The sequence below is a fragment of the Chanos chanos genome, chromosome 4 (assembly GCF_902362185.1).
Source record: "Chanos chanos chromosome 4, fChaCha1.1, whole genome shotgun sequence".
NCBI classification, from domain to species: domain Eukaryota; kingdom Metazoa; phylum Chordata; class Actinopteri; order Gonorynchiformes; family Chanidae; genus Chanos; species Chanos chanos.
The window spans coordinates 15,815,373-15,843,092 of NC_044498.1; the positions used below are offsets into that span (position 1 = coordinate 15,815,373).

At 40.0% G+C, this 27,720-nt stretch overlaps 2 protein-coding genes across 2 annotated transcripts in view; both read left to right on the top strand.

Moving 5' to 3' along the window:
• LOC115810192 (organic cation transporter protein) overlaps window positions 1–27,320 on the top strand; it is a 34,066-nt gene extending 6,746 nt beyond the window's left edge. The window contains exon 10 of the mRNA XM_030772120.1: window positions 27,290–27,320. Coding sequence (XP_030627980.1) covers window positions 27,290–27,320 — 31 coding nt within the window. The remainder of the gene's footprint in view (window positions 1–27,289) is intronic.
• The window catches only part of fynb (FYN proto-oncogene, Src family tyrosine kinase b), a 44,020-nt gene continuing 20,912 nt past the window's right edge, over window positions 4,613–27,720 (top strand). The window contains exons 1-2 of the mRNA XM_030772940.1: window positions 4,613–4,679; window positions 16,218–16,283. The gene's annotated coding sequence lies outside the window, so the exon portion shown is untranslated. The remainder of the gene's footprint in view (window positions 4,680–16,217; window positions 16,284–27,720) is intronic.

The following is a 27,720-nucleotide window of genomic DNA, read 5'->3' on the forward strand; positions in this document are numbered from 1 at the left end:
AGGATCTTTTGCCTATTGTGGCATTTTGACATCATTATGTTCATCTCTGTTTGAAACAGGGCAATTACATGTGTGCCTTTATATTTTTATAAACCATTTTTTTATTGATAAGAGGATTTTTTGTTGTTGTTTTTGTTTTTGTTGTTGTTGTTATTTTGGGGGGATTTTGATATTGAATATTTTGTAAAGACTAAGAACAACCAGATTTACTTTGAAAATATTTTCCAGACTGCTCAAAAGTGCTCTTCATGTATGCCTTGCAAGTATTTACCAATTAAGTTTGTAAATCTTGTAAATATAATGTAACATAACTTTGATCTGTACAGCCTCATTCCGCATTTTGTAGTGACCTGGCTCACCAATGTTTTTGAGCAGCACCTCTCTGTAATATTGAACTGTTGAAGTAGGCATCGCTCTGCCTGGGTCATGAAAGGGAACTGCTGCTTCTCTCTGTTAATTAGAGATTACAGTTGAATATATTACAAGCCAGATAGGCTACCTCACACAATCTGTAATGGTCTCAAAAGAAAGGCATTCAGACTTGTAAAAGAGACTGAAGTTCATTTTATGACCTAATTCACCATCATTAAATGACTGATGAATTTCATTTAATTTCCCAAATTTACTGCCTTCTGTGTGACAAACCTCAACACCACTGGGATCCAAATGGTGATCAGAGGGGTATCCCAGAAAGCAGGTTATTATGCTGTACTTAGGTAAGAACTGATTAGTACCATGCTATAGGCCTATCCTTTTCTACTCTAATTTGCCTTTTCTTTTCCAGGGGGTATTCCAGAAAGTGGCTTTAGTGAAAACTCAGAGTTAGTTAACTCAGAATAAGTAGTTAACCTCCTAATAGAAGAGCTCTATGGCTTCACTTGCCTAGCAAAACAAAACCATAGGGCTCTTCTATTAGGAGGTTTACTACTTGCTCTGAGTTAACTAACTCAGAGTTTTCACTAAAGCCACTTTCTGGAATACCCCCTGGAAAAGAAAAGGCAAATTAGAGTAGAAAAGGATAGGCCTATAGCATGGTACTAATCAGTTCTTACCTAAGTACAGCATAATTACTATTGTCTCAGCTACCTCAGAGAACAGCTTTGATAATGCAAGAATGTATCCTGATCATTACTGTTTCAGAATTCACTGGTCACCTTAGCCAGGCTTATCCTTTATGGTCCAAATATTTGCATGCTCATCAGGTGATGCACATACATAACACTAGGCATCTGCCCTAACACAGTTATTAACTATAACAGTCTACAAACTGTTAATCTGTCATAGTTAAGAAAACAACTTACTCTTTGGCTCTCATTTTTGTAACACAAACAAAATAGACACAACAAAAATGCTGACCTATCATTTTCAGAAATTATGTTTCACTGAACAATCAGTTGGAATAGCACAACTGTGAAAATAAAGTTAAATTTACAGCATTGTGGTTTGCTTGCTATTAACTTCTGCCTTGGCAATAGCATCGAGTTATGATGAAGTCATAAAATATTTAAGCCCATGCCTCATCAGATCCCACTGCCGCAGGCCACAACGACCTTTTAATCTGGGTAAACGACTATTAACTACATATTTTAGGGTTCCTGACTCTAGCTGTCGGTGATGCCAATTAATTCTCTTAGCTGATTAGTCAACTCCCCTCAACCTTACCGGCGTATAGCGATAATCAGGGGGGAAAAAAAACGTGACATAATGTTTGCTGCCCATTTATAATTGTTGGGAAGTACTCATTGGTAAAGTGAGTGGCACAACTGACAACAATAAACGCAGTGTTTTGCTTTTAACTGAGCTAAGGGTGGGTCGGCATACAGAACAGAGACGTATGAAATGCTGTATGTTACTGCAACTGATGTGCTTCTGTGTTTTTTTTAATTTATTTATTTATATTAGGCCTTAGGCGACTGGCCCTGTGCACATGTAGTAAACCGCCTGTGAGTTATGTGCCCCGAAAAGCCTGAAAACTGTTTTCTTGATAGCTGTTTGTTTCCTTTTCGTGTTATAAACCAATGTTGATTCCTTCACACTTTACAAAGGGCATACTACTTTATTAGGGTATAATAAAGAGCAGACTACACTAATAAGCTCCACAAAATGTTAATATTTTGGGACGCCGATAGGCCTATATTACAGAGGCCCACCATATTTTTATGCATTCTCAATCACCTTCGCTTTTCAGCGTGCAGTTTATAAGCCTATGTGTAGAGGACAGGAGAAGGATAGCCACAATGCACCAGTGCACTTCTTCAGGTATGACAGTGTTAGTTTTTTGTTTGAAAACCAGTATTTTTTGTTTTGTTTTGTTTTGTTTTGTGAATGTAACTAGTAACACATCAGGGAGAAAAAGACAGAAAAAAGAACACAAGCGCAGAGGGGGAAAGGTTACTCTTATTTGCATTTCAGAGAACAAACAATGGCAAAATTTCAGTATCATCACAGATTTTCATTTTCACTGTTGAAAATTAAAATGCTTTGGAAAGAGAGGATACAAACCTTTTTGATCTTTCAGAAGAATAAGTTATAATGCGCGTATGTGCAAAATGTCGCTTTTAAAGCTTACTACCACCACCTTCTGGACACAAGTAGAAGGTCAGTTTAACTGTTGGGATTTTGAAGTACAAACACAAAACAGAGCTGAAATCGTTGAAGTTTTACTTTTGAGGCAGGCAGATCATCGGCAACATTTATCATAGGCTACATACGCATCTTGAGCACAAGTTATTTTTATTGTTTGTTTTGTTCTTTTGTTTTTGGTATATGTATATGTTTAGCACAATTAAATAATAGGTTATGTTTTATATTTCTTCATTTTAATAACGGATCATTCTATTGTACTTTGTAAAATCACTGAAAATATGATTATAAATCGCAGTTATGAGTTTGTATATTAAAAATCCTGCTACCCCACCAGGAACTTGTGTTTCGTCTGTCATTTCCTCTGTAGCCACTTGCATCATCAGAGCTGAGAATGGACAGGTGCCAGGCCCTGATCTCCTCTGTCAGCCCCCACTCACTTACAACTGGTGATTGTTGTCACAGGGGCTGGCAAAGGCATTGCCCCAGGGAATATGGCAACAACTGCCATTTCAGTTAAACAACAGAGGGTCCCAAAAAGCAACAGCTGCCTGCACCCATCCCCCTCTCCCCTATATCACAAACTTAGCATGAATGTTTAATGGTTGTTTTAAACTGGCTGTTCCGTGTGATGGAAAGTCAACAGATGAGTACAAGTATTTTGGGGGGGGATTTTCGCTATATCTATATTCTGAAGGCCATACTGTGTGGGCATGCTCTCGCTAAACTACAAAGCATTTTGACCGCACACAGCCAGGAAGCCTGTGTAAGGCGTAGCAATTTGTGTACTGTTGTTTAAATAATGATGATAATACGCATGTTATGATAATAATTATGCTATAATAATAATAATAATAATATTATTATTATTATTATTATTATTATTATATGAAATTCTGAAAATAGCAATGGATTAGATTCTCGAATGTTATCCTATTCTAACAGCCAACTACAAAGTACGAGCACGGGTTTCTGACCTTTTTTTTTTATCAATGTGACATTCACTTCAATTCATTCTCGTCCTTCAACTTGCTTTTAAATACTAGGGCTCCAAACACTGGAGGGCGCGCTGATGCTATAATGTTTAGATGTCATTGATGCCGTTGGAAACGCCAAAATGCAGTTTTGTCAAAACCAAATTCCGTTTTTGAAAATTTCCTTTGCTATGTGTATATTGTTTTAAAACTTTGATCATCATACATGCCCATACCGCAACAAACTGTGGAATACAAAGCGCAGTGGATTTAAAAGTCAAATCTCAAAGTACTCATTGAGGCAAGTGTAAGTCCTGCAAAGCCAAATCATTATAGCCTACTGTTTTCACGCAGTACATGTATTTGCTTGGACTCAATACGCAGACTTTTTGATACCTGAGGCCCTTTTATGAAGCGGAGAGACGTATTTTACACTACTCACATAGCCTAACCTCGAAATTCTGTCCAAATACCTAAAAAGCACCCGAGCTCTTCTTGATACTCTTCGGAATTCTGAGGGTGTTTTCAGTTGCTCCCTGCTTTTGATGTTGATGCAGACACAGGTTCAGCAAAACACAACACAGATGCCGAGACAAGGTATCACTACCCTATAGTTTGTATGAAACAAAAATCACCCTCATCTGTGTTGTCGGAGTTAAGGTCGATTTATGTGAGGTTTGTTATTTATTAATTTGTTTGTTTTTCTTTGCATTGATTGACCTCATTTGATACGTATTAAGTGTCAAGGAGTCCTACGAAGCTCAAAGCTTTAAACTGATGTCAATAAATATTTCGAATACATGTGCCAGATTGCCCAGGCGCCTGATACTCCACCTAACATGTTTACAAATTTCTTATTGCCTCTCCCTCACCCCGCAATCTTACTAGCCATACTATTGGTTCAGTGAGTTGTCAATTATCTCATGAGTCCCGTTAGATTCACTGTGGCTCTGCAGCGGCTGCGCCATCAGACGTTCTAGTCTGCTACCACGGCGAATAGGCATTGGGTGTACAAATAAGGGGCGAACGCATGATAGATAGTATAAACAAAATAGCGGAATTCCGTCAACCGAGGCATTACAATGGAATATGGGATTTCAGACTATTAGACACTGGAATTAGGTAAGAAAACGTTTTGTTCTGTTTTCCTCTGCAATTGCAGTTCTGCTTATCGCCCCAATTCATTTGAAGTGGCAGCGTGCTAACACGAGTCAGCTAAATCAATTCATTTGATTGGATGGTTTCATTCCCGACAGCCTGATTTCTGTTAGTGAATTGGCTGTGTTATATTCGTAAAGTCTGTACAGTGGATAAACGTATAACCTACTTGGTTAAAGACTATTTCTGCGTGAGTGATTTATAAGCAGCGCTGTGATTTCTCGTTGTTCTAGGGTGGTCGTACTCATTGGCGACGTTTGTAGCAATTTACCCTAGGAAGAATAATACATGTTGATTTTTAAAGGATTGTAGGATTGCAAGTTTAAATGACGTAAAGGGTGTATGTCCAGTGGATACAAATCGTGCAGTGTCTGTATAAAAAAAATAAAAAAAAAAAATAGCGGTGCTCCATGTCGCATCCATCCATTCGGTTAATAAATTGTTTGCCAGTTTCCTCTTTTATTTTCTCTCATATTCTCTGAAACATTTACTCCCATTCAGATGTACAGTCTCTCAGGTGTTTGAATATCCTTTTTCAAGCTCTGTTGAAAGAATCTTTCTTTATCGAGCTTGTTATCGTCACCCATCGCTGATCAATGATGTAAACTTGGGATGGAGTGAGCCCTTGAACCACTAGACACTGGACTCATCACCTTGTTTGTTATTGTGGATTTCGCTGACTGTCCACTGCCCCGTCATACTGTGTGCACATTGCAATGTTAGAATGGTCATCATTTGTGCCTGCCTCTCTAGGTAGGACTTACTATAAATATTAACAAATTATAGGCCTCGGGCTTAGCTGATTATGTAGAATTGTTAATCGTGACCAGGTGTTTTGGGTAAACAGTTGTACATATGATTTAACCTCTCCTCCACACTGGAACACAGCAGTTCAGATATAACGGAAACATCTTTGACCACTGGTTTTTATACGTGCCTACATATTTTTATCATCCTAAATGGCCATTGTGACCTATATTTTTCTCTTCTGTAGCATGAGTTTTTTTTTTTCAGAGAATCCAGTATGACTCATCTTCCATTGGTCCTAAAAAGTGAATATTTCAGAAGCTTTCAACTATAGTTTATGTCCCAGTTCCTGTCATCCCTTGTGTTAGCTTAGCCACTCATCAGCCTGTGTCAAGCGTTTTCATATGTCGTGCCCCTGAATATGCTTTCTGCATGTTGAATGCTATTTGTTATGATGCAAAAGTGTGGCCATTGTAAACCCTGTGTATTCTGGGGTGATGGACCTTTTTTGTTTGTTAGAGTTTTCTCCTTCTCTGTATAATTGGGGTCAGCAGCAGTCACGGACCTCTACATCCTACCACACAATAACAGGCATCCTTCCCGAAAGCAGCCTTTCTTCCGTCTCTGGATGATGCACAGAATGATTTTTCATGTGGAAAAACAAAATTGTTCTCTTCATGGAATTTGCACAGTATACCCTGTCTTAGCTCAATGAATCGTCCATTGCTAGATTCACATTTCTTTTTCTAATATTAATGTGACATTTTACAGTGGTTTTATAACACACTTAGTACAGTGAAATTATTTGTAATATTTGTTATTAAGGTGGTGAGTGATGTATCCCATGCATAATGTGGATATACAGAATGACAGTTCATCTGAGGTGGCTCTAAAATCGCAATGTTGGTTTATGTTGTTGTTCTTTGATAGGACACAGCTTTGTATGGGGCACCCAGTTTTCCCTCACACACTGAGCACAGTGAAGAGTGGTGAAATTAAGTGTACCTTTACAGGAGTCAGTGTAATCGTGGACTTCCATACAGGGGTATAAAGATTGACCCAAGACTGTCACATAAGTGTTAAGGTTTAACTTTAGATGAATAAAATAAGACAAATCTAAACAGCTGCACCGACATGGTTAAGAAACTGATTAAGTTATGTAAAAGTCACATCTCTTTAGAGAGATCAAGCAGACAGTCTTCAAGAAATTTAATTTGATAAAATGTTTTAGAGAAAGGTATACATTTTTGTTACTTGCTTAAATTGCGTTTGTCTTCCTGGCAGGAAGTTGGTGTCAGTCATGTGGTGTTGTCTCTTACTAGTTTCCTGCTTCTGGAAGTACTTGAGATGGTCTGAAACTTTTTTCTATGAAACCTGTCTTGCATATATCACAGGTATTGTGGTTGTAGTATATTCAGTAATCTATTCCACCTCCATATTAACGTCATCCTTCCATGTAGTTATCTTCTTAATTTCCAGGGAGTCCTGTTGTCTCCAGTGTCTGTCTAGTGCAATGAATTGAGTTTTACTTCACTTGTCGGAAGTCCTGGACAAAAGCTTCTTTGCATTGAAAAACAGCCTTTTGGTCATTTTTCATATAGATTCATAACGAAGTTAGGGCTCAGCATTTCCAATATGCAGAATGTATTTTCAAATGAACTTTGGGAAAAAAAAAGAATGGTTCTGCTCATTGCGAAATATTAGACTAACTTACAGCATTTTTGTGTGCAAATGCATATCCATTTGAAACTGACAGACAGTAATTTTAATATTATGAGTCTTGTTTCACTTTTTATTTATTGCTTTTTGACAAGTTTCCCATCTGGCATAGGTATTATTTTGAGATGATAGATTTTTTTGTTTTTGTAATGTCAAAATCCTTACATCTTGAACTGTCTAGATCATGTAACTTCACCACTTGTATTGACTGTTTCCTGTATGCTGAGAATTTTTTCAACCGGGGTTTGTTTTGGTCACCCATGGAATTTTTTGAGAATGACTAAGTGATCTGCCCATAAAAAACAAGTTTGAGAATCACTGTTCTAAAACTTTCTCATGGATATGGAATAGATAGAATTTTAGAGTTTTATAACTTGCTGGGAATCAGTTCCACTAGTGTCAAGTAATAAACCTAGAGTTACAATTTAATTACAATATTAAAGATAACATTTTTTTCACAGCCTGTGTCCCTTGTTTTTAGCTTCAGCGCATGGATCATTCAGTGATCAGTGAGGCCTTTTGCTTTTTATTACTGCTTTTCTCATTTGAACTGCTTTTGTATAGAAATGTTTCCTTGTTAGAGCAATTCATTGTTTGCCGTCAGAACTCTGCTTAATAAATGAAAACTCATTCAGACATGCATATCCTTCATTTAATAAGCTTTGCACAGTGGCACAGGTGTATGTCCAGAAGAAAAACATTGACAGTGCCATCAGCTTAGCTAGAAACTACCACACCGTTCACTGGCTTTAGTCCCATTTGTACATCTGCTTCAAGCAGTGGTGAAAAACATTGCACTGGAAATGTTCCTGGCTGTGCTATGTCTTTGGTTATGCTATGAGTATCCGAAGAAATGTCACATGATTGTCATACCTGCTGAAAGGCAGCCACCTGCTCCACCAAGTTGCAGGCAGTGATGCAGAAATGTCATCTCTTTCACACCATCCTTTCCTGGCCCTATTCAAAAACATATGGGCTAAAGCTCCCCAGGCCTGCATGGTCAATATGGCTACTGTTATGTCCTCAAGTACTGTGTCAAAACAACAGGCTGATCTGAGATCATGTGGAAAGGATGTGCTATGTGAAGAATACCGCGTGAAAAATACTGTGTAAAGAACAACGCACGACGTCTGTAGTCAGTTTCTTCGCAACTTTTGTAATGTAGCACCTTGTTTTGTGGTCATGCCCAGAGTCCTTTAAACTAACTGACAATAAAAGGTTGTCCCTCAGCTTCAGTGTAGATCATAGAGCCCAGACTTCACAGAGGGAGATGCAGATCCACGTGAGAATTCGCTCTCCTTTTTATCTTTTTAGAGTCTGCATATGACAACCTAACTATGTGTATCCCTCAGCCCTCTCCAGCATAAAGGAGCTGACCACAGCACAGTTTAGAGCTGCTCGTGTAAGAGGCACTGTCCAGTGCTGATGCAATCACATTGCAGTTCAGCCTACGGTCCATTGTGTGGCTCAGGCGTGGGTTTCCCAAACTGGGCTCTGTGCATTCAGCAGCAGGCAAGAGCATGGCAGAGCCAACAATGTATGGCTTTGTGTCATTCACTTGGCTAAATGAAATGCAACTGCATGTTTTTATAACTATGTGTTATCTCTTTGTTTACATCTTTGTGGCAGACCCAATTTAAAATGCTGCTCAGTTCATGGGATCACTTACTCCTAAGGCTGTGAATCCATTATGTAGCAACTCGTGTGGATTTTAACTTGAAATTCTTCTTAACGTAAAGCGACCAAATAATCTCATACATGCCAATTCAGATTTGAAGGATTTTATCCAATGTCTTATTTACATAAAAGTAGAGAGAGATAGTCTGGACCCAGTGACGTGAGCAGGAAGAAATCAGTCACACCAGAGACTGTGGTGAGCAGAGTTTATTGAAAATTTATTGAAAGCTCACACAAGGGATCAAACTAATGAGAGAGTGATCAAATCAGTGCTTCTCTGCAGGTAAAACAGATAGAAAGACAACATTTTCGGATTTATAATCAGAGGAGATACAACAATCAAGTGTACCATGGCCCTGTGTCATGACACCAAGCACCTTCTTCTCTCTCTAGACATTCATCATTCATATATGTAACATAAGGTTAAGATTAATCATAAAGAAGTGATATATACATATATATATATATACTTCCAGCTCAGAAAGTAACCCTGACCCTCTAATGACCCCTTAAGTAATCTGTGAATGGTATCGCGTATAGATGTTGTTATAAAGGCCTTTACCCCCATACGTTAATGGTATGCCCCATTTATCGTTTGGTACAATCCATTTGCATACCCCTAATAGGTCATGGTGACGTCAGAGGTTAATAGACTTGTTGTGTTAGGATGAGTTTGCAGTTTTCTAGTCGTCCTGTTCATACCAGTGTCCCCCTATGGTGTGCGTACATTTGAAGAAACCACACCTTTTATCGCTATATTTTGCATTGGAGTAGATACTCCCCTATTTGAGAATTGTGTGGTAGTGAAACCCTCACAATAAAGGAATCAACCCTGACTTGGATGCAGTGATTCTGACCGATCACCTGTGGTGGGCTAGTTCTTGCGAACCCGGCACACAAGTTTAATTGGAGTAGCTCCCAACAGCCATTCCTTCAGTTCAGATGTATTGTCTGACATACACTGGATACCCCGCCCCCCTCAAAACTGCATTTCTCGTAACATCAGCATTTATTTTCTTTCAATTCAGGTCAAAGGTTGACTTCCCTAAAGGCAGTGTAACTTTTCAACATACAGTAGCCTACATGCTGTAAATGACTATAAACCTCAAACCTACTTCAGTCCACGTGTAGTTGCTTAATATACTTTTGGCCTCTACAGATTTTGCTGCATCACTAATGGAGATTTCAGGAAATGGGTCCTCAGCTTTTTGGTCAGTTTTCACCCCACTATTTCATTAATGCTGTCAAAAATGAGTGATGTTATTGAAACATGCCTATGTGCCACCAGGTCATCGGCAATATCATGGGATGACATTATGTGTGAAAGTGATATGTGTGCATGAAAGCTTGTCAAAACGGACTGGACTTAGGCCAGTTGGAGATGGTCGCCTGGGGAGTAGTCCTTCAAAGGAATTCAATTAGCTGAAACAGTGCGTTTCCATCAGTTCCCCTGAGTCAAGGCCAGATCACATCAGACTTATTCTGTCCCCCTTATCAACCCATTACTTCTACCCACAGCATTTGTGTTTATCGTTTTCACTATAATCTGTAAAACAAATGAAAATGATTTGACCATTATTTATTTCAGGAAATGCATACAGAACAAGTGCAATCTAAACCTAAAATTTGTCATTCATAGGAATAAATGTGATAATTTGTTGCCCTTCAAAACTTTATTCAGTTTTAATCCAGTGACAGCCTGGTCCCACTTTTAAAAAGCATTACTTCTCCCCATGTGTGATCTAGAACATGTTCTATTTTTAATGTCTTCCAGCCATTCTATTTAAGTGCAATGATTTTCCTCATCAGCCTAATATGTATTCATGTATTTCAGCATGTAATGGTGCTCTGTGGAGTTAACTGGCAAGTGTGGATTGACATTCTATATATAGATCGATGTAATCTCACTGTTCCGAATGTGTCCTGCAGTGCATAGAGCCCATAACAAACTTGCCCAGTCCATAGGATGCTGGGAATAATTTTATAGTATTTAAATGCAGATTGCCACAGTAAGTCTGGCGAGTCTTGTGGTGACCCTTGACTGTCAACAGTGTGTTGCTAAATTTCACATCCTACTAAAGATATGGCTAGCACTCACAGAACGCTGATAGACAGACCTACTAAAGACATAGCATGGTCAGAGCAGGAAAACACAGATTCTACTCTTGCTTGTTTGAATCTTGCTATGTTAGAATATCACAAAGGGCCTCTTTCCACACTGGATATGGAGCTGTAAAATTTACCTCATGAATTAAAAATCGGGGTGATGTTTTGCCCATCACAATTATGGGTGTGTTCTCAAACACTGTAGAACTGTAACTACAGGCCTCAGGAACAAAAGAGATACCAATCTTATTGTCATTTGAAAGCCAAATTTGTGACAACAATCGCAAGATAGGTCTTGTGAATGTGGCATGATCAATTCGTGTGTCACAAACTTTTAAAGAAATCTTTACATCAGGTACTGTCATAAGAATCAAAAGGGTGACAGTGAAAAGGGGATGTGAACCGCCACATCTGCCACCCCCAAAAGCCAATCATCAGTGCTAAAATGACCTTTCTGACTTTCCAACATAATCGCAGGTTTTGCTTGGATAATAGTCCAGGGGGGGTTTTCCAGAAAGTGGGTTCAATGAAATTCTGAGTGAGTTAACTCAGAGCAAGTAGTAAACCTCCTAATAGAAGAGCCCTAGGGCTTCATTCTCCTAGCAAAACAAAGCCATAGGGTTCTTCAGTTAGGAGGTTTACTACTTGCTCTGAGTTAACGAACAATACGTGAGGCTGTACAGCTTGGCTAATGGGGATCCTATAAACAGTAAACAATAAACTCAGAGTATTCACTAAACCCGCTTTCTGGAATACCCACTTGGAGTATTAATATACCTTTTTGTCTTGTTTACCAAAGCGAGTGTCACATAATGTACCCAGAGTTCAACTTAACATTGTGTCTGTCTGCAGCTGTGTTTGAACCCCCACTGATTTCATGCACTAAAGGCTTCACTTGCCACAGAACTCAGCAGTTACAGTGAATTATGGGCTTGCTACTCCTGAGACTTCTCAGGAGTTCCATAGTCTGGGTCCTCTTTGTCCCAAACCCTGTCATCATGGAATTCTCTCTGTTGGAACTAAAGAACCCCATCCTCCCCTTAGTTGATCTCCTTGCCTGAATAGACATGGAGCCAACCTTCTCCTGCCCAGGAACCATGAGACCCATTCATCATCAGCTGGAGTGTAACTTGCTGAATTACATAGCATTTGGCATGGTAGCTGATGACCACTGTTTATCAGTAGTTAGAATAAATGTACCACACACTATAGACTGTTAAGATATCTGCTTCTTTTTTCCCCTTTCATTTAACCATTTCCAGTGATTCTGTATAGTTTCTACCCTTCCTTACACTTCGCTAAATTAACTGCACTTGCTAGATACAGCTAAACTGTTTTCATTTGTACATTTTTAATGTGCATGTCTTTTTTTATGTACATATATTTTTTTTTTTTTCTATAATCACTAATATTAAACCTCCGTAAATTTTATCCATGTCTGCTTGTCTCCTGTTTCACCAGCAAGCTTACACTTACTTCACAAGTTTCTTCTGACCTTGATTACGTCTACATTTCACTCAAATGACTATCAGCCTATATCTACATTATTTGGTGCCCCAAATTATTAACAGTAAATGTAATACATATTTTATATTAATTAATTACAAATTAATTAATCAATAATAGTAATATTTAGCGCGTCTCTCCCTATCTGAGTATTATCAGTACTAACACTGTTTTACCTGGAGCACTGAAGTAGCAAAGGCAGGTTGCTATACCATATTTTATCCATATGCCTCTGTCTCAAGAATCCAAATTATTATCAGATGAGTTGTCTGAAAGGGCCCAGCCAAACTGTGTGCAACTCACAGTTACACTGATGCTGTTCAGCTGGGGCAGTTAAAACAAACAGTATGTGTGGAACTTTGTGTATGGGCAGTGTTGAATTCCTGTACATCAGTTCAGACGTATTTGTAATAATGAGAAGTTAGAGAGGTTTTTCTTGACATCAGTATGGAATGTTAGATATGTAGATGGTAGTATGTTCATCAAAAAAAAAAACAGATTGTAGAGTTCTAGAGTGAATGCAGTCTGTGTCATAGTTTATTCATGTGCTCCACCTCTGTTTAGCGAGATGTTGAGTGTTTACATTCTATTCAGAGGAAAACAAAAGTGATGTGTTGTGTGCTTGTGTGACTGGAAGGGTTTTCATGCATATTTTATCCAATGAATTAGATGCCTGTTGTAAGGTTATGCACACACATGTGTCAGGGGGACATTGTTTGAATGAAACAAACTGTCCTTGTGCCTGAAGTGCTAACTAAATGCCTAGAGAGTAATGTTGCTCTATAAGGTGAAGGAGCTATATGGCTGAGTTTTCATTGTCCAGAATGTTTTGGATCTTGACTCAAGATTGATAGCCTTGACCTTTAGGCTCACGGGGTGCCTTGCTGCCATTAGTTTTCCTTAATGGCCGACCTTGACCAGACTGATTGAGGGCTTGTTTGAGGCAGGAACTGCCATTAAAAGAGGTGCTTTGATGTGTCCAAATAGGTTATAAAAAATACCCCAAATAATTTTTAATCATAAGCAGAACCTTTTGAACTATGTGACTCATCTTTTTATATACACCAAGCAGTCTGATCATCAGATTTAAACTTTAAGGACACTTTTTTTTCAGTACAGTCTTTTATTATTCATTAAAGGTCACAGTGAGGTATAAATAGCCATTCTACATACAAATGGTTCCCTTTTTATCCATATTTTAAAACAAAAAATATTGCAACAAAATGCTTATTTTTATGACACCCTGCCATTTTTTTAGTCTGTCAGTATTTTCATCATGTGTCATGTGTATATATTTTAGCCCAGTACTTCATAAATATATAAAAACAAACTCTCTCTGTTATTGTAGGTCAGTAAAATGCTTCCTCGGTAGACTGTCAGTGCAAAGGTAATTTGTTGCTAGAACGGTATCTGCTCAGAGATCTATCCCAGCTGCCCTTGGGGTGATGCAGAGTCCCTCATTTTTCTGTTAGCTTTGTGCTTTCATCAGTGGATGAGAGAGAGGGGGGGGGGGAGAGAGAGAGAGAGAGAGAGAGAGGATATGTGGGAGAAAGAAGGGAGAATATAGAGGACAGACCATTTTTGTTGTGTTTAGGTGGTCATGTGAAGGCCAGTGAGTCTCTCTGTGCAGTCTGGTTCCATTATCCTTTATTTGAGAAGCACAGAATGAAAAGAGACCCAACGCTCCTGCCCCTAGGCTACACTTACCAAGAGCTAGGCCTGCTGGGAGCTTGCTAACTGGAGAAGAGCAAGGTCTCGCTAGTGGACTGAAAACATGTGAGAAAGGCAAAACTGCAGCCCTCAACTGTCAGAGAAGGCAGAAAATTACACGTTTCCATTCCACAAAGAGGATCGCTGATGTATTTTTGTGCATCCCCTTAAATTCAGCCATGGATCCTAAAAATAGTCTGTCCTATAACCGTCAATTAAAATTGTTTCCATTTGCAAACGACGTATAGCAGAACAGTCCTACACCTTTAGGAAGAATATGTATGGGTGGTTCTTTACCATCACTGGTATATTTTTTAATTAAAAAAAGATTCTCTTTTGGCTTTTTTTTTTTTTTTTTGGCTTTGGCTCTTGGTGTTGGACAATTAGCTATTTTTTTCACTTGAGTATAATTCCTTAAACAGACTGTTCTTGGCTGTTCGAGATCTTCCACTCTGTGGTTCTACTGTAATGGCTGTGGTCAGGATGGAGATTGGTCAGTCCCAGTTCAGAATGTCATAAATGTAAAAACAGCAGTGAAGAACAAGGAGTCGAGAAAAAGTGGAGGACAGGGTGAGGTGAGAAGGTCTAACATGATTACTGCTTCCCTCTTGGGCTGGAAGTAGCTCTTTCGATGCAACCAAACCTAAAAGGAAAATGCAAGAAAAGAATATGTAACTTTAGTGGGAACTGGACAACGCTCTGCTCACGCCCATCATGTTTTGATAAAGCTTGTGATTACTGCCCTGTATTCGTTTGGGTGGTGAGGTGTCAATGCTTCCAGCTTTTATAGGACAGCACACAATAGTATGAAAAACCAGAACCCAGGATTTTTTTCTTTGTTACATTCTAACTGGGCTGAAAAGCTTGAAAAATAACAGTACATTCGCTTATACAGACAATTTATTTAAGGGTCAAGAGATTGTGAACAAAAGTTGAGGGAACATTTCAGCATTTCATGCAGAAATTGGAATACAAACTGTAGCATACTCAAGAAATTGTGGCAGTTATGCATTTTTACTTTTCACAAATCAGGTGTCAGGGGGAAAAAAAAATGGAATGCAGTGCTTAAACTGTTTTTGACTGATCCATATTTGATCAGACCAAAGCATCAAGCTTAATGCAAAGAGAAAATTCAGTTTTAATTAGGAAAGATGCCTCAAATAGATTCAATTTAACAAAAGCCAAATTCATTAGTCTTTCTTGATTGTGGACTTTGTCTTTTAAATGTCTTGTTACGGTTGCAAATAAAAGGCATTCAGTAAAATGTTCCGTGTAACTCAGAAAGACAGTGGAAACCATACACCCGCGCTGTTTCCATGGACACAGTGACTTCACTTCAGTGATACTGACATTCTGTATTCATAGACAGGCCTGTCCAATATTGGCCCTGAGTTTTATTTTGTCTGTCACCTTTGATATGCTAAGTTTGTACTCCTGCAGCCACCTGCAGCTTTAATTGTTCCGTCACAAAACCACCATGTCTTGACACTGAGAAATCCTTGCATCAGACTCTGGCTGACTGAGTGATAACATGACAATTGTAAGACCAAAGTGCTTTATGTGGGCAGCACAATATCTCCACTCATAAACTGGTGCTGGAGGCTAGAGCATAGTTGTATATGCATCGGTTGAAAACTGGGAAAAATAGGGAAGAAGATGAGAGTGAGAAAGGACAGGTGGCTCTAGCACCCTGCTCATGGTGGATAGGCCTTAATGTTAATTTATACTTTAACCCATGAACCACCTTCATTCCAAAAGAACAATGACAGGGATTTGTTACTAAGTTAGTCCCCTAACATGATCTGTGCCCGAGTGTGATGATTATGAATAGGCAAAAATGAAGGTCATTTTTAAACAGAGTGCCACTTGTCATTGCTTTAGAGCACATTACATTTGAGAGGACATTGAATGCAGGAAATGAAGCTTGCCAGACCCATTTTTGGAATGAGGCGTGAATGGCATTTGCCAGCATACAGTTGATATTCATATTTTATTGAAAGAAACGTTGAATAATTGAATGTTTCTCTCTACCCTCAGGGCCTTTTTTCGCTGTGCACAAAGCAATGTGGAGCAAATAAAGATCCTGATACGTTGAAACTCGAGGTAAGAACCACCACTGTTATTACCACATACACACCACATGAGCTGATACGTCCAGCCCTTTTTTCCACCGAAGCAACAAACCACCAACAGCATCACTGTCATACAGAGTTTAATTAGGCAGTGTGGGGTGGGAATAGGGATTGCATCTCAGCATCAGTTTGTTAGCATCAACATGCATATGTATTCTTGTGTGAATACTTAATTACGTGTTTTGGGTATGCATGTGCATATATTAATTTCCCACTCTCTTGATACCATAATAAGAATATCTTTCTCATTGTCTTTGTCTAGTGTGTTTGTCTGTATGGCTTAGGCGTAATTTTCAGATGCTCCCATGCTGTCATACTTTGCAACAGTTGCAACTTGTTTGCGGGGATGCGTAGTGGGTGTAGGCTGTGCAGCAGTGAAAGTGTGGAGACTGTTTTGACCTGTTCCTGGTTGCTCTTGGTTTATTCAAACTTGACTTGACTCTTGACTGAAACTTGACTCTTACCAACTTTTCTCCCTGGCCTCAAAGTATCTTGACAACTTTTTTTTTTTTCTGGTTTTCCAGTTCTTAGTCGTGTGAGTATTTTGCTACAAGGTACATTTTGTTGTGAGGATTTGAGGAATAACAGTTGAATGTAGCTGTGACTTGCTCTAGGTACGGCATACTAAGGCGAGGAAAGATATTGTGCGTGTTCACGTTTGTTCTTTCTGAAACACGCAGAAGCTAGGATGGCAGATTTCATGGCACTAACAAGGCTTAGAAGACCCTCTCTCTGTCTCTCTTGTACTGCTGTACAGTGGCTTTCTTTAACTTGGCAGTGAGCTCCATTACGTTCTGACCCTGTCTGGAAAACGAAATCATTTGTGCCATCCGCAGAGGCCCCCTGGTTTCCTCTTCCTGCTGAGAGTGTGGCAGTGGTGGTTCAAGGGCAAAAGGAGACATATTTGTGGGAAGAGATTCTGACTGCTCCACTGTGCTGTAGAATAAAAATGGAAAGTTGCGTTTTTTTTATTCTGCTGTTTTGTGAATTCCTCAACAGTGGCAGAGTGGAAATCGTGCAGACTATACAGGCTCCTTTTCCAGGAAGGTTGGAGCAGCTGGTTATTTAACATTCATAGCGAGTGCATACACTATGCAGCTCTAGCACACAGCTGGGCCTTCCTGCAATGTATGTGTCATTGTGTTGTAGATAAATGAAATGATTTGATCTGAGATGAGAGGTGCCTATGAAAGGCACCTTAAAGCTTATGATAAACATGAAAACACTGAATGTAATCCTTCATTATACATCATATTCATAACACATCACACACGTCATACAGTGCCGTATTTTGCAATTTCTGTTGTGTTACCCCACAGAAATATATACTGTAGTTTCATGAGCTGTAAGCAGATGTTTAATATAGTGGCTTTTTTTTTTTTAAACTGAATATACATTTTAGCAGCAAGTGGAGTGTTAGAGCAGATGCAGTGGGGATGGCTGTGTCCCAGTGTTGGGTGGAGGGAGCTATGTTCCAATAGGGAGAGGGCCTGTGTGTTAGGCCCAGGAGAGAAAGAGTGAATGAGGTCACCGAGGCTGCTTTGGAGAGAGCCTGTATGATGTCACATAGGCTAGTCATGGCATACTGAAGCGATTACTATAGTTTCTGCGACACCACATCCTACTCTGCTCCCACCCACTCCATGCTCCACTGTCTAATGGAATGTGTGCGTGTGGGTGGAAGATGGGCTGTCTATCTTGAGATGAGTCACTGGTTCTTGTTTAATGTCATGACCTCTGATGACTGCCCCAGCTTTGACATTTTTTAGTAGTTGTTTTTCTTCATGTGTTCCCCTGATTTTTCAACACTCAACATCAGCCTTATCGTTCAGCTGAAATCTTGCAGCTTTGATCACAGTTTCTGCAAAAATGTGATTTTGTGGTCACGTATATCCACAGTGAGGCAATAGTTGTGATAGCTCATGACTTAAGATCGGTATCATCTGTCTTCTGACGTGTTTTAAGCTTTTATTTCCTATGTTTTCCCCAGAGATCAGGTGCTTGTTTGCAAAATGTTTTGCAAAGTTATGATTGCTGCAGAAAGGTCTTACCATTATTCAGCTGTTTCAGAAGGTGCACAGAGGCCAATATGGGACCTTTTAAACCGTGGTTGTTCTGTAAACCTGCCTTGGTACCTACTTCATCCACTGTCTGCATTTGAGATCTCATCCAAAGTTTATATGTACTTCTGAAAACCACTGAATCTTCACAGGGTTACTCTCAGCTCCATTACTGTCACATTGCAGCAGCAGAACGGAGTTCTTTGGCGGGTTAAAAAGAAAAGACAAATGTCAGCAAACTTGAAGCACTGATGCCCTCAGTGCCTGCTGGGAAACGTCAGCAGGATCAGGGGAACATCAAAGCACTGTTGGAACATTAGCTTTCTCCAGGCTCAGTACCAGGCATGGCCTGTGAATGCTAAAGAAGCTCTTCCTTATCTGTGGAGGAGCGGTGAGGGTGCTGAGCGAGGTAATTGGTGCATTCACACTGCACTGTTTCTGTGTATATACATGCAAGAGTATGTATGAGGTGATGAAGCAGGTACGAAGCAGCTTCTTCATAAGCCGTTAGCGAAAAGGGGCCGGACCCCTGTGTGAGCAGTACAAAGGAGTGCTGGCAGCCTAATGACCTCATAACTGTTTATTTTATTTTTACTCTCATATCCTGCTGTCCTTTGCATGGCTTCCTGTGGATATTTGCGGTGCAAGACACATGTAGGTCTGTTTGGTATGGCTTAAATTGTTAAAGGAAAATTAGAGCTGTTCAACTTTTACTTGGCTGAGTTCTTTTTTTTCCCCCTTTGCCCAGTGTTTTGTTTGCCATGTGTGTTCTGGTCAGGAAACTGGACCTGGATCATTTCAGCTGCAGTCGTGCATGTAGCACAGTGCTGACCAAGTCACAGTGTTTATAAACCTTGTAGTCAGAGGCCTAGACTTTAGGCACTCAACCAGTTTTTTGTGTGTGTGTGTGTGTGTGTGTGTGTGTGTGTTTGTGTTTGTGACCTTTTTTATTCTGTGTGTCCTCAAATTTTCACCTTAGTGTGACGAAATGTCATGTAGTATGTGGTACATTTTTTTTTAATTACAAACCATGGTGTGAACAAGCAAGTGGTGAGTATTACATAGCCAGTGGTTATTAGCACTCTGTGTGCTAATTTTGTCAAAAACCTAATTCAGCCTACATTTTGATGCCAGTACCACCTGTACCCCCGAGGTATACTTGCAGTGGAAACTGTGGGGGAAGAGAGAGAGCTTCAAAAAAGCTACAAGGAGTCGTAACTTTTACTCCCAGTGGCCAGAGACACAGGTTTTTGCCAGAAACATAGGTTTTGTCAGCTTCTAACTGTGACTTTAGACAGAAAATAAGCAAACTTGCTATCGAATGAGAGTCATACAGGTTTCAGTGACATTTTACATTATGTCTCCGTCACAAGCATTTCTGTGAGAATGCCCTGACCATGCTTATACGTGGTCTTAAAAGTGCAGGTTTTATGCACACTTTGCACTTGGTTTCATGCAACACTTTCAGTAGACTGCAGGCCCATCACACACCTGCAGATTCATGGCCTTTGGAGTTCTGTGCTTACATATGGTCTTTGGTGTGCATATTTTATGTACACTTTACACGTGGTTGCATGCAACACTTTCAGTATCTGCCAGCCCACCGTTTTGCTGTTACATACGTGGGCTCTGAAGGAAGCGCCATGTGTCTTACACTGAGACCCTTCCATGATAAACTAGCTGATAGAGGCTTAACTGTGTACTGCGTCTATGTAAACGGTAGCAAGGGCACATTTGGACCACCTTAATCTCTTTGTTTGTAAAAGCCAAACTGTTACATCGCAGAATTGAACAGAGTATGATTGGCTCAGCTGAACAACACTCTTAGCAACATTTCTTAGCTAATGTGTAGAGGCCTTCTTTAGGGTGTCTGAATGCTGGATTTGTGCAGCTGCTTGGCCCTATTGTTCATCATAGACTTACTTCACACCCCAGTGAAAGCCACGACAGCTATATTGTCATATGTATATGAAAAAGAAAGGCCTTCCAACGACCCAGGCAGACAAATGGCTTTACACATTGATTCTCTTATTCTGAACAGAGGAGAGTGGTGACAATAGCTGCTTTCTCTCGGCCACTCTGCATTTCACATTGTAACTCGAAATGGCCCAAGACTGTAAATTTTCTTTAACTGAAGCTTGTCAAAATGACAACTTATTGAAAAACTTCCAAGGAACGGTGATGTTCCATGTTGTTTTTCTGAGATTAGTTGTTTAGTTCAGGAGATTTGACTTGACTAGCAATCGCTATCAACGAAGACAACTGTAACCAGGTTTAAATGCATTTACAAAGTAGATGACTGGCATAGCAGACTCAACTAATTCTGAATTTAACACACAAGTTGAATGAGATGCTGGCTTAGAACAAAATCCCCGTTCATGTGGGCCTGTTGCCTACAGATGCAAAACACAGCCTACTACAGACAGCGTGCTATTTTGATTGTTCTCATCATGCATCTAGTATGTTCTTTTTGTTTTTTCTTTATTTTTTTTTCTTTTTTGATAGAATAGGCTTTCAGTGTAGTGTATGTAAAGTCACATCACAAGTAAACACCTACATTGTCATAATATTGCTCCTCAATCAGGTTGTTAATATGGCACAATACTGAGATCATGTGCCAAACAATGAAAAAATTTGTGAAATTTTGAATCAGTCTTACGTAAATGAATTCATGCTGAAACTGAAACAAACAAACAAAAAATAAAAACACCAAGGCAAACTGAAGATCAGTTTGCCTTAATACAGACTGGAGTGCATTTTGGGTCTTTTGATGTGCTGTTTGTTTCCTCTGGCTTGGGGCAGTCACAGTTCTGTCAATGATGAGTCGCAGCAAACATGAGTGCTCCACATGTTGAGTGGTTAATGGCTGAATGTGATGTCTGATTATAACGGTGGAGAGAACTGCTGGGCCTGAGACATATCCCATATGTTCTTTCTGGATCCATTCCTGCCTGGCCACATTGATTTAACGGGGAAAGTCTTTCCAACAGCTGGTTTAGTGTCCGTAAGGAGTGACCCGTGGTATCTTAATAGAATCCCTTGAAGAGAGCTAACTGGATGTGCTCTTCTCTAACAAATCTTTTAACATTTTTTTAATCATCTTAGGACCCTTGATACCACCTATCCTCTTTTATCAAGGCCACTTTGCTGGAGCAAAAAGCCCAACAACACCAACCAAAGGAAATAAAGAGATATTAGAACCAGGAGACTCCCCAGTCAAAAGTCAGTAGTTGTCCTGCCTGAGGTACAAACCAACAACCTTCCAGTTCCTGGTATGGAGCCCTAATATTTGAGCCCTAACATTAAGCTACTGCCAGTGAGCTAAACTAAGCTGACCTAAAGTTCTCTCTTCCCCTCATAGAAAACAAGATGAACTTTTACAAGATTTAAAAATACTGTTATATTGCATCATGTGTGGTATAGTAAATAATGCATACGAGGTCTTTAATGCTGAGCTGATCTTCCTGTCAAGTCGAAGCGTTTTCCAAAGCAGTTTCCCCAAGGGCTCCTCCCTGTGTTGATGTAGTTTGTTAAGGGAGGTGTATGCAATACCATAGCTTAAATACGTCACCGAAAGAATTTCTGAGATCATGAAAGGCTGTAGTTAAGATTGGTCAAACACTCCCTACACATTTCTTTTGCAGCCCAAGAAAGACCAATTTAAATGCATCTATGTGGGTACAGCCGTCCACATATGTGGTACTTAAACTGTGCTGCGGCTTATTGCTGAGGAGAATTATACTGCAGAGGTTTGTGGTCTAGCCTCCTTCTGTAGGTACAACAGAATGGTACACAGGAAAACCATGTGGTCATGGCAACAGCAGCATGACTTATTTTATTTGCAGAAAAGCAGTGGCCACCCTGATTTCCCTTATCACTTCATTAAGTCTTTTCATAACACAGGTCTTTTTTGTACCGTCAGGGTCCTTTTTAATGCTGGTATAGCCCAGAACTATTCTTGTTATGGAGTATTCACCCTGTCTTTAGAAAAATGGCTGGCTTGAGAACATTAAAGTGACTGAGTAATTGTTTTGATCTCTGAACAGACAGTCTGTCTCATAAAGTATGTACTCCATCTATAGCTGCTCAGAAACGTTCAGTACAAGCACACCCACATGTCTCCACTCTAGAGACTGAGCAGATGCTTAGTTCTCCACAGAATAAAGCATATGCTATCTCACAGCAGTACACCAACACTCAGCATGAAGTTGAGTTACAGTGCACACACAGCTTACTTAACATACAACACGTGCAGTTACCACAGTGTAAGAAGTACACATACAGCCCTATAAAAAGAGTTTAAAGAGCTTGATTAAGTGGTTGGTCTCAGCAGAGTAGCATACAGATCTACTAACATCACCTGTAAGGCTACGTGAGTGGAGCATGTGGAGAGTGTGGGGATATATGGCGGTGCTCAGGTTTAAGTAGACAGCTATAACTGACCTGTAGGTTGCTGTGTAAGACCTGTTCTACAGGTTTTACCTGTTCTGTTTTATTTAGATAGGGTCATTCTCCATTGGTAGATCCCTAAAGGTGACCATTCTGTACAGAGCAAGATAAGGACTACACTTTTAACACAGGTTCCCCTGCCTCAGTTGGATTTGATTCCCTTTTCTCTTAAAGTTGTGGGGATTTTATGAACTTTTTGCGATTCTAGCAAACCGTCGTAGACTTTTAATCTTCCAGAATCAGACTGCTGATATGAACCAAAGCTTTGCAGCTGCAGAACTGTGACTTAGTTTAAAGACCCTAGCAGAACAAAGCAAAAACCACAGGGGTTTTCTCAGACTAAAGCTTCTCTGATGTGCAGATTTGTTAAGTGGGTTATGAATGTTTGTGATAGCACTTTGTGGCAAGTTTGCAGCTAACAAATGCAGTTTCTGCTTATTGACTGCTCGGTCAAACGCTCAGTTATGCAGTCTGCCTTTCTAATAGTCAGAAAACCAGACTGCATAACCCATCAGTCAGAGAGCAGTCATGGTATGTCAGTGACTGAGTCAATGATTTTGTCATCAATACTGTCATCGAATACGAGCACTATATGTATAGGCAGTCCACCAGAAGTTGACTGATGTGGCTTTTTTGCTGTTCTTGTTTTTGTTCTGCACGTCTGACCTGCAGTACTGCTTGCTCCTGTATGCTATTATTCAATTAAATAGACAGTGAAGAAGAGCTGGTATTGTGGTCAGAGGAAATGCTCATTGGTTACTGCCTGCTGACATGTTTGAGTGAATCTCCAGCTCTGCTCCACCCTTCAATTATATAGCATGCTCACAGAAGCTGAGTGTAGTGCTTCCTCTCCGAGATATAGCAAACAACTGATGACAAAGAGGAGAGATTATCCCCCTCTCATTGTCATCACATTTGAAAGCAGATAGGGTTTTTTTGCTTTTTGCTGAAGCACCCTGGACTGCAAACACACACATGCATGCACACACACACACACACACACACACACACACACACACACACACATACAGACATACTCTAGTTCTCTGTTATCGCTCTTGTGACTAGAAAAACAGAATGCCTAACCATTAAAAAAACACTATAACCTCACCAAACAGTGTGTAGAGGAATCTGGTATCCTAGCAACACAGCCTAAGCGGCAGAATTCCAGCACTGGACGTGATAGGCAGCAATGCACCAGACGTGTCTCTGACTGCTGGAGTCCAGCAAAGAGAAGGACACACCATAGTACACAATGTCTCCCCAGCCCCCATTGGGATATGATTCAGAAGGAAGGGGTCATAGGGTTTCCTGTATGAAGAGCCTAAGATTTATATTAAATGTGTTCTCGTACTGTGAGTATAGTATTGTAGTGGCTTAACATGAAAGAATACCCCATTTGTATATTAATCCTTGTTAGTCATTCTGTTAACTGTAAAAGAAAAACTGTAAAGGAGTTGCGGCTCAGAATTATTCTTAAATGGAGGCTGGTTACCACTGACACATAAGCACATCTTACAGATTTTTTTTTTTTTTCAATGAGATTAATTCCTTTGTGATCTAAACCAATATTAGTCAATGAGTTAAAAATGTTCAGCCTGCTGACTAAATGGAAAGTTAGCACTCAGAGCATACAGAGTCGTAACCACTTCCTCTGGAGGAGCCCTGCAAAGAAATGATGGTTCGTGCTGTGATAGCCACGAGACAAAATTCTCAGTTCACACCAAGGGGAAAAAAAGTAGAACAACGTTGTGGGTGAAGTCTACCGTGTGCAGTCAAACCTAGTCCTCAATGCAGTTTAAACCAGGGATGTGGCAAGACACAGATGTTGTGTTATGATTATTAAAACTGTGGGATAACAGAATGACAGCACACACGATGGACAAACAAATAAAAATCATCTGATGTCACAGTTCTTTCGTCATTCAATTAAGCCGTAGTCTTTCACAATTGAACTGGCTCCGGTAAGGATGGTGTATTTCTTCCTTTGTGTTCCTAATCTGTCACACGCGTGTAATGATTTTGCATTGTTTTTACGTTGTTTCATTGTTTTATCACTGTTTTTCCCTTTGCTCATTTATCACTATGGTAGTGGTCTTGCTTGGCGATGTTGTTTTTTAACGACCTAGAGCATCTTGCTTCTATCCAGCCTTATTTTGGGGTTAGGGTTGGGCAGTTTGTAAAATTTCAAATTATTAATGTTAATTAGTACAATAAATGAATTCATGATCATGATCTGTGTAATTTTGGATGGTACCGTTTGCATGACTTGTAGCCTTTCATTGTCATGGAGGTGTGCATGCCTTAAACTGTTCACATTTGTTCTTTCACTGCATCTTTTTAAAAGTACGGCTTAGAGAGAGGAGGGAGGAACACTTTCAGAGCAGTTTGAGAAATTGCCCCTCACATGTCAATCTCTGTCTTCTCCATGTTTTTTTTAGTTGGAAATCTTCAAAAGCATTTGTTCTGTCAACATTTGTGACGTATTGTCTAAGTGTGGTTTGCAAATTAATTTTGAGTTCACCTTTCTATATTAATTTTTGAAGAATAGAACCTAAAATATGTCATTTCAAGTCATTCTCCCTAACTGCGGTTATGACTGTCTACCTTTAAGTAAAATGGAGAAAGTCCTCCAGTCAAATCAAGACATTTTTGCACTGTGTTTGACCTTGAGTTCTCATTCTTTTGTTTATTTTGATGAAAATGAAGGAAACAAGGGAAATCCAGCCTATTGTTTAAACAATTTCATATTTCCTTGCCTTTCCTGCAGCTCATGAACATTCTTTCTTGGGGCAGTGCAGGAGACTGCATGGAAATCCTGTCCTTTCTGGTATAGTCAATACTACATATCATCCTAAAAATAAAGACACAACAGCTCCGTCGTGCCACGGTGACTAGTGCTCACCAACGAGCCAAAAAGTTGAGAGAGATTATGACAATACGAGCGACGTGACATGCCGTACCCAACGTGATTATCATCACAAAATGTGGCGACGTCTTTGATCACAGAGGAAAGTTGCTTTGAATGGCACTTCGCTGTGTCTTTTGTCATGTAGTTGAACTATTTGAACTGATGAAATATCAGCTTTTGGAAAAGGGCTTTGGTAAACAACATGATCTGGGTCTTGCATTTGATGTCAGTGTTCTGTTCAGTGTTCAGTGTTCTGTCAGTGGCAGTCTTGACACTGCCCATGGCATGGAGTGCTGGTGGGGTTCAGTTCACGTGCCCTGTCTCTTATTTGACTTTTAGGCCTGAGGTTAACAGTAAAGACACTCTGTGACATTCAGATTTAATCACCCTATGCCTGCTGTCACATTCATGTTCTCTTAAAGCAAAAACAAACGATTGCCAATCAAAATAAATGTAAGGTGCTGATGAAATGGATCAGTGGTTCTCCTCTGCTAATAATACAGCTGTTCAGTTTACGATGGGGTATTTGATTTTCACATCACAGGTTGTACTGCATATTCATACAGAAAAAGAGAGAAGTATCATTGTATTATTGTAGTTATTTGCTTCCGAGAGGTATTGAGAATGAAGAAGCTGAAAGTGTTTTTTTTTTTCCAAGGTTATGAATATTTCAGGCAGTTTTGCTGACCACGGAATGAGGGGGGAGTTGCAGACCCCCAGGGCTATTTTAGTGGATTCTGAGTTTCGTGGTTATGAGGTTAGGCAGTGTTCATCTACATTATTAAGTCAAGGTCAAACATCATCATGCTTCCTTTATCCCTCAATGTAAGAGCTGTGCAGTTCTGCCCAGCTCAGCAGCTTATATTTGGATTCAAACTGGTGAACTGGATTCATGTCGAAAGGACCCTCCGTTTGGTATATTTTGTCAAACCTTTGGTCTTAATACCAGTGTTACAGCAATTCACTGACAGTCACATTTCTGTGTTTTTACGCAAATAACCTATGGCAGTTTTGAAATGCTTCCTCAGACCCTGAACACCCATACTCCAGTCTTTTCCATGATTATTGTTTACAATATACAATATACTTAGTGAGTGGCTAGTGAGAACGGAAACATCTAAATGTTTGCATGTGTATGCACAAAATGGATAATGAGAATCTCAAGTTGTCAAACCTTTTCTTTGAAGGGCAGTCTGTTCATGTTTAAATTAGTCTTCTGGGATTAATAAGAGTCCTTTGTGTTTTTGTTATGCCCGCTGAGTGCAGCTGGTCGGAAGGAAGTCTGATTTTTTTTTTTTTAATTGGGGATCCCAAAAAGAGGCTTTTCTAGCCAGGTCTGCCAAAAGCAGAGGCTGTTTACAGCTCACTCACTCTCTCTCTCTCCTTCTCTTCTCTTCTCTTCTCTTCTCTTGTCTTCTCTTCTCTTCTCTTCTCTTCTCTTCTCTTCTCTTCTCTTCTCTTCTCTTCTCTCCCTCTGTCTCTCTCTCTCTCCTTTTCTCTCTCTCTCTGGAGGATGTTGTCTCTCATCTCCCTCCCTGTGTCCTGTTGGTGATGCAGGGATGTTTATGATGACACTGAGATCTTTTGACACAATGGTGTCACCACAGGCTCTGCCCACCACTTCATGATTGACAGGAGAGCTGAGTGTTGACAGCAGTGTCCTTCCTGAACTGCAGGCGGCTACAGCAGTGTTGTGATCCAGTGGAACACTGTGCCGAGGAACAAGACGCTTCCAAGGAATTGCTTTGAGGGGAACTAGGGTAGGGTTATCACCGTGGTGACAGCTTACAGCCCATAATCCCTCTCTTAGAAGCTTGCTGAAATGAACCATAAAGACTAGTCTGAGCTCCCCTTCCCCCCGAGATGCGGGGAAAGTACAGTTTCTCCTATCATAACTGCACTGAATCGCCATGCGTTCCCAGTCTCACCCTAAGCAGGTCTCTAAGGAATGGAAGCACCTATTTAGTGAATTAAGCAGTCCCCTGCTT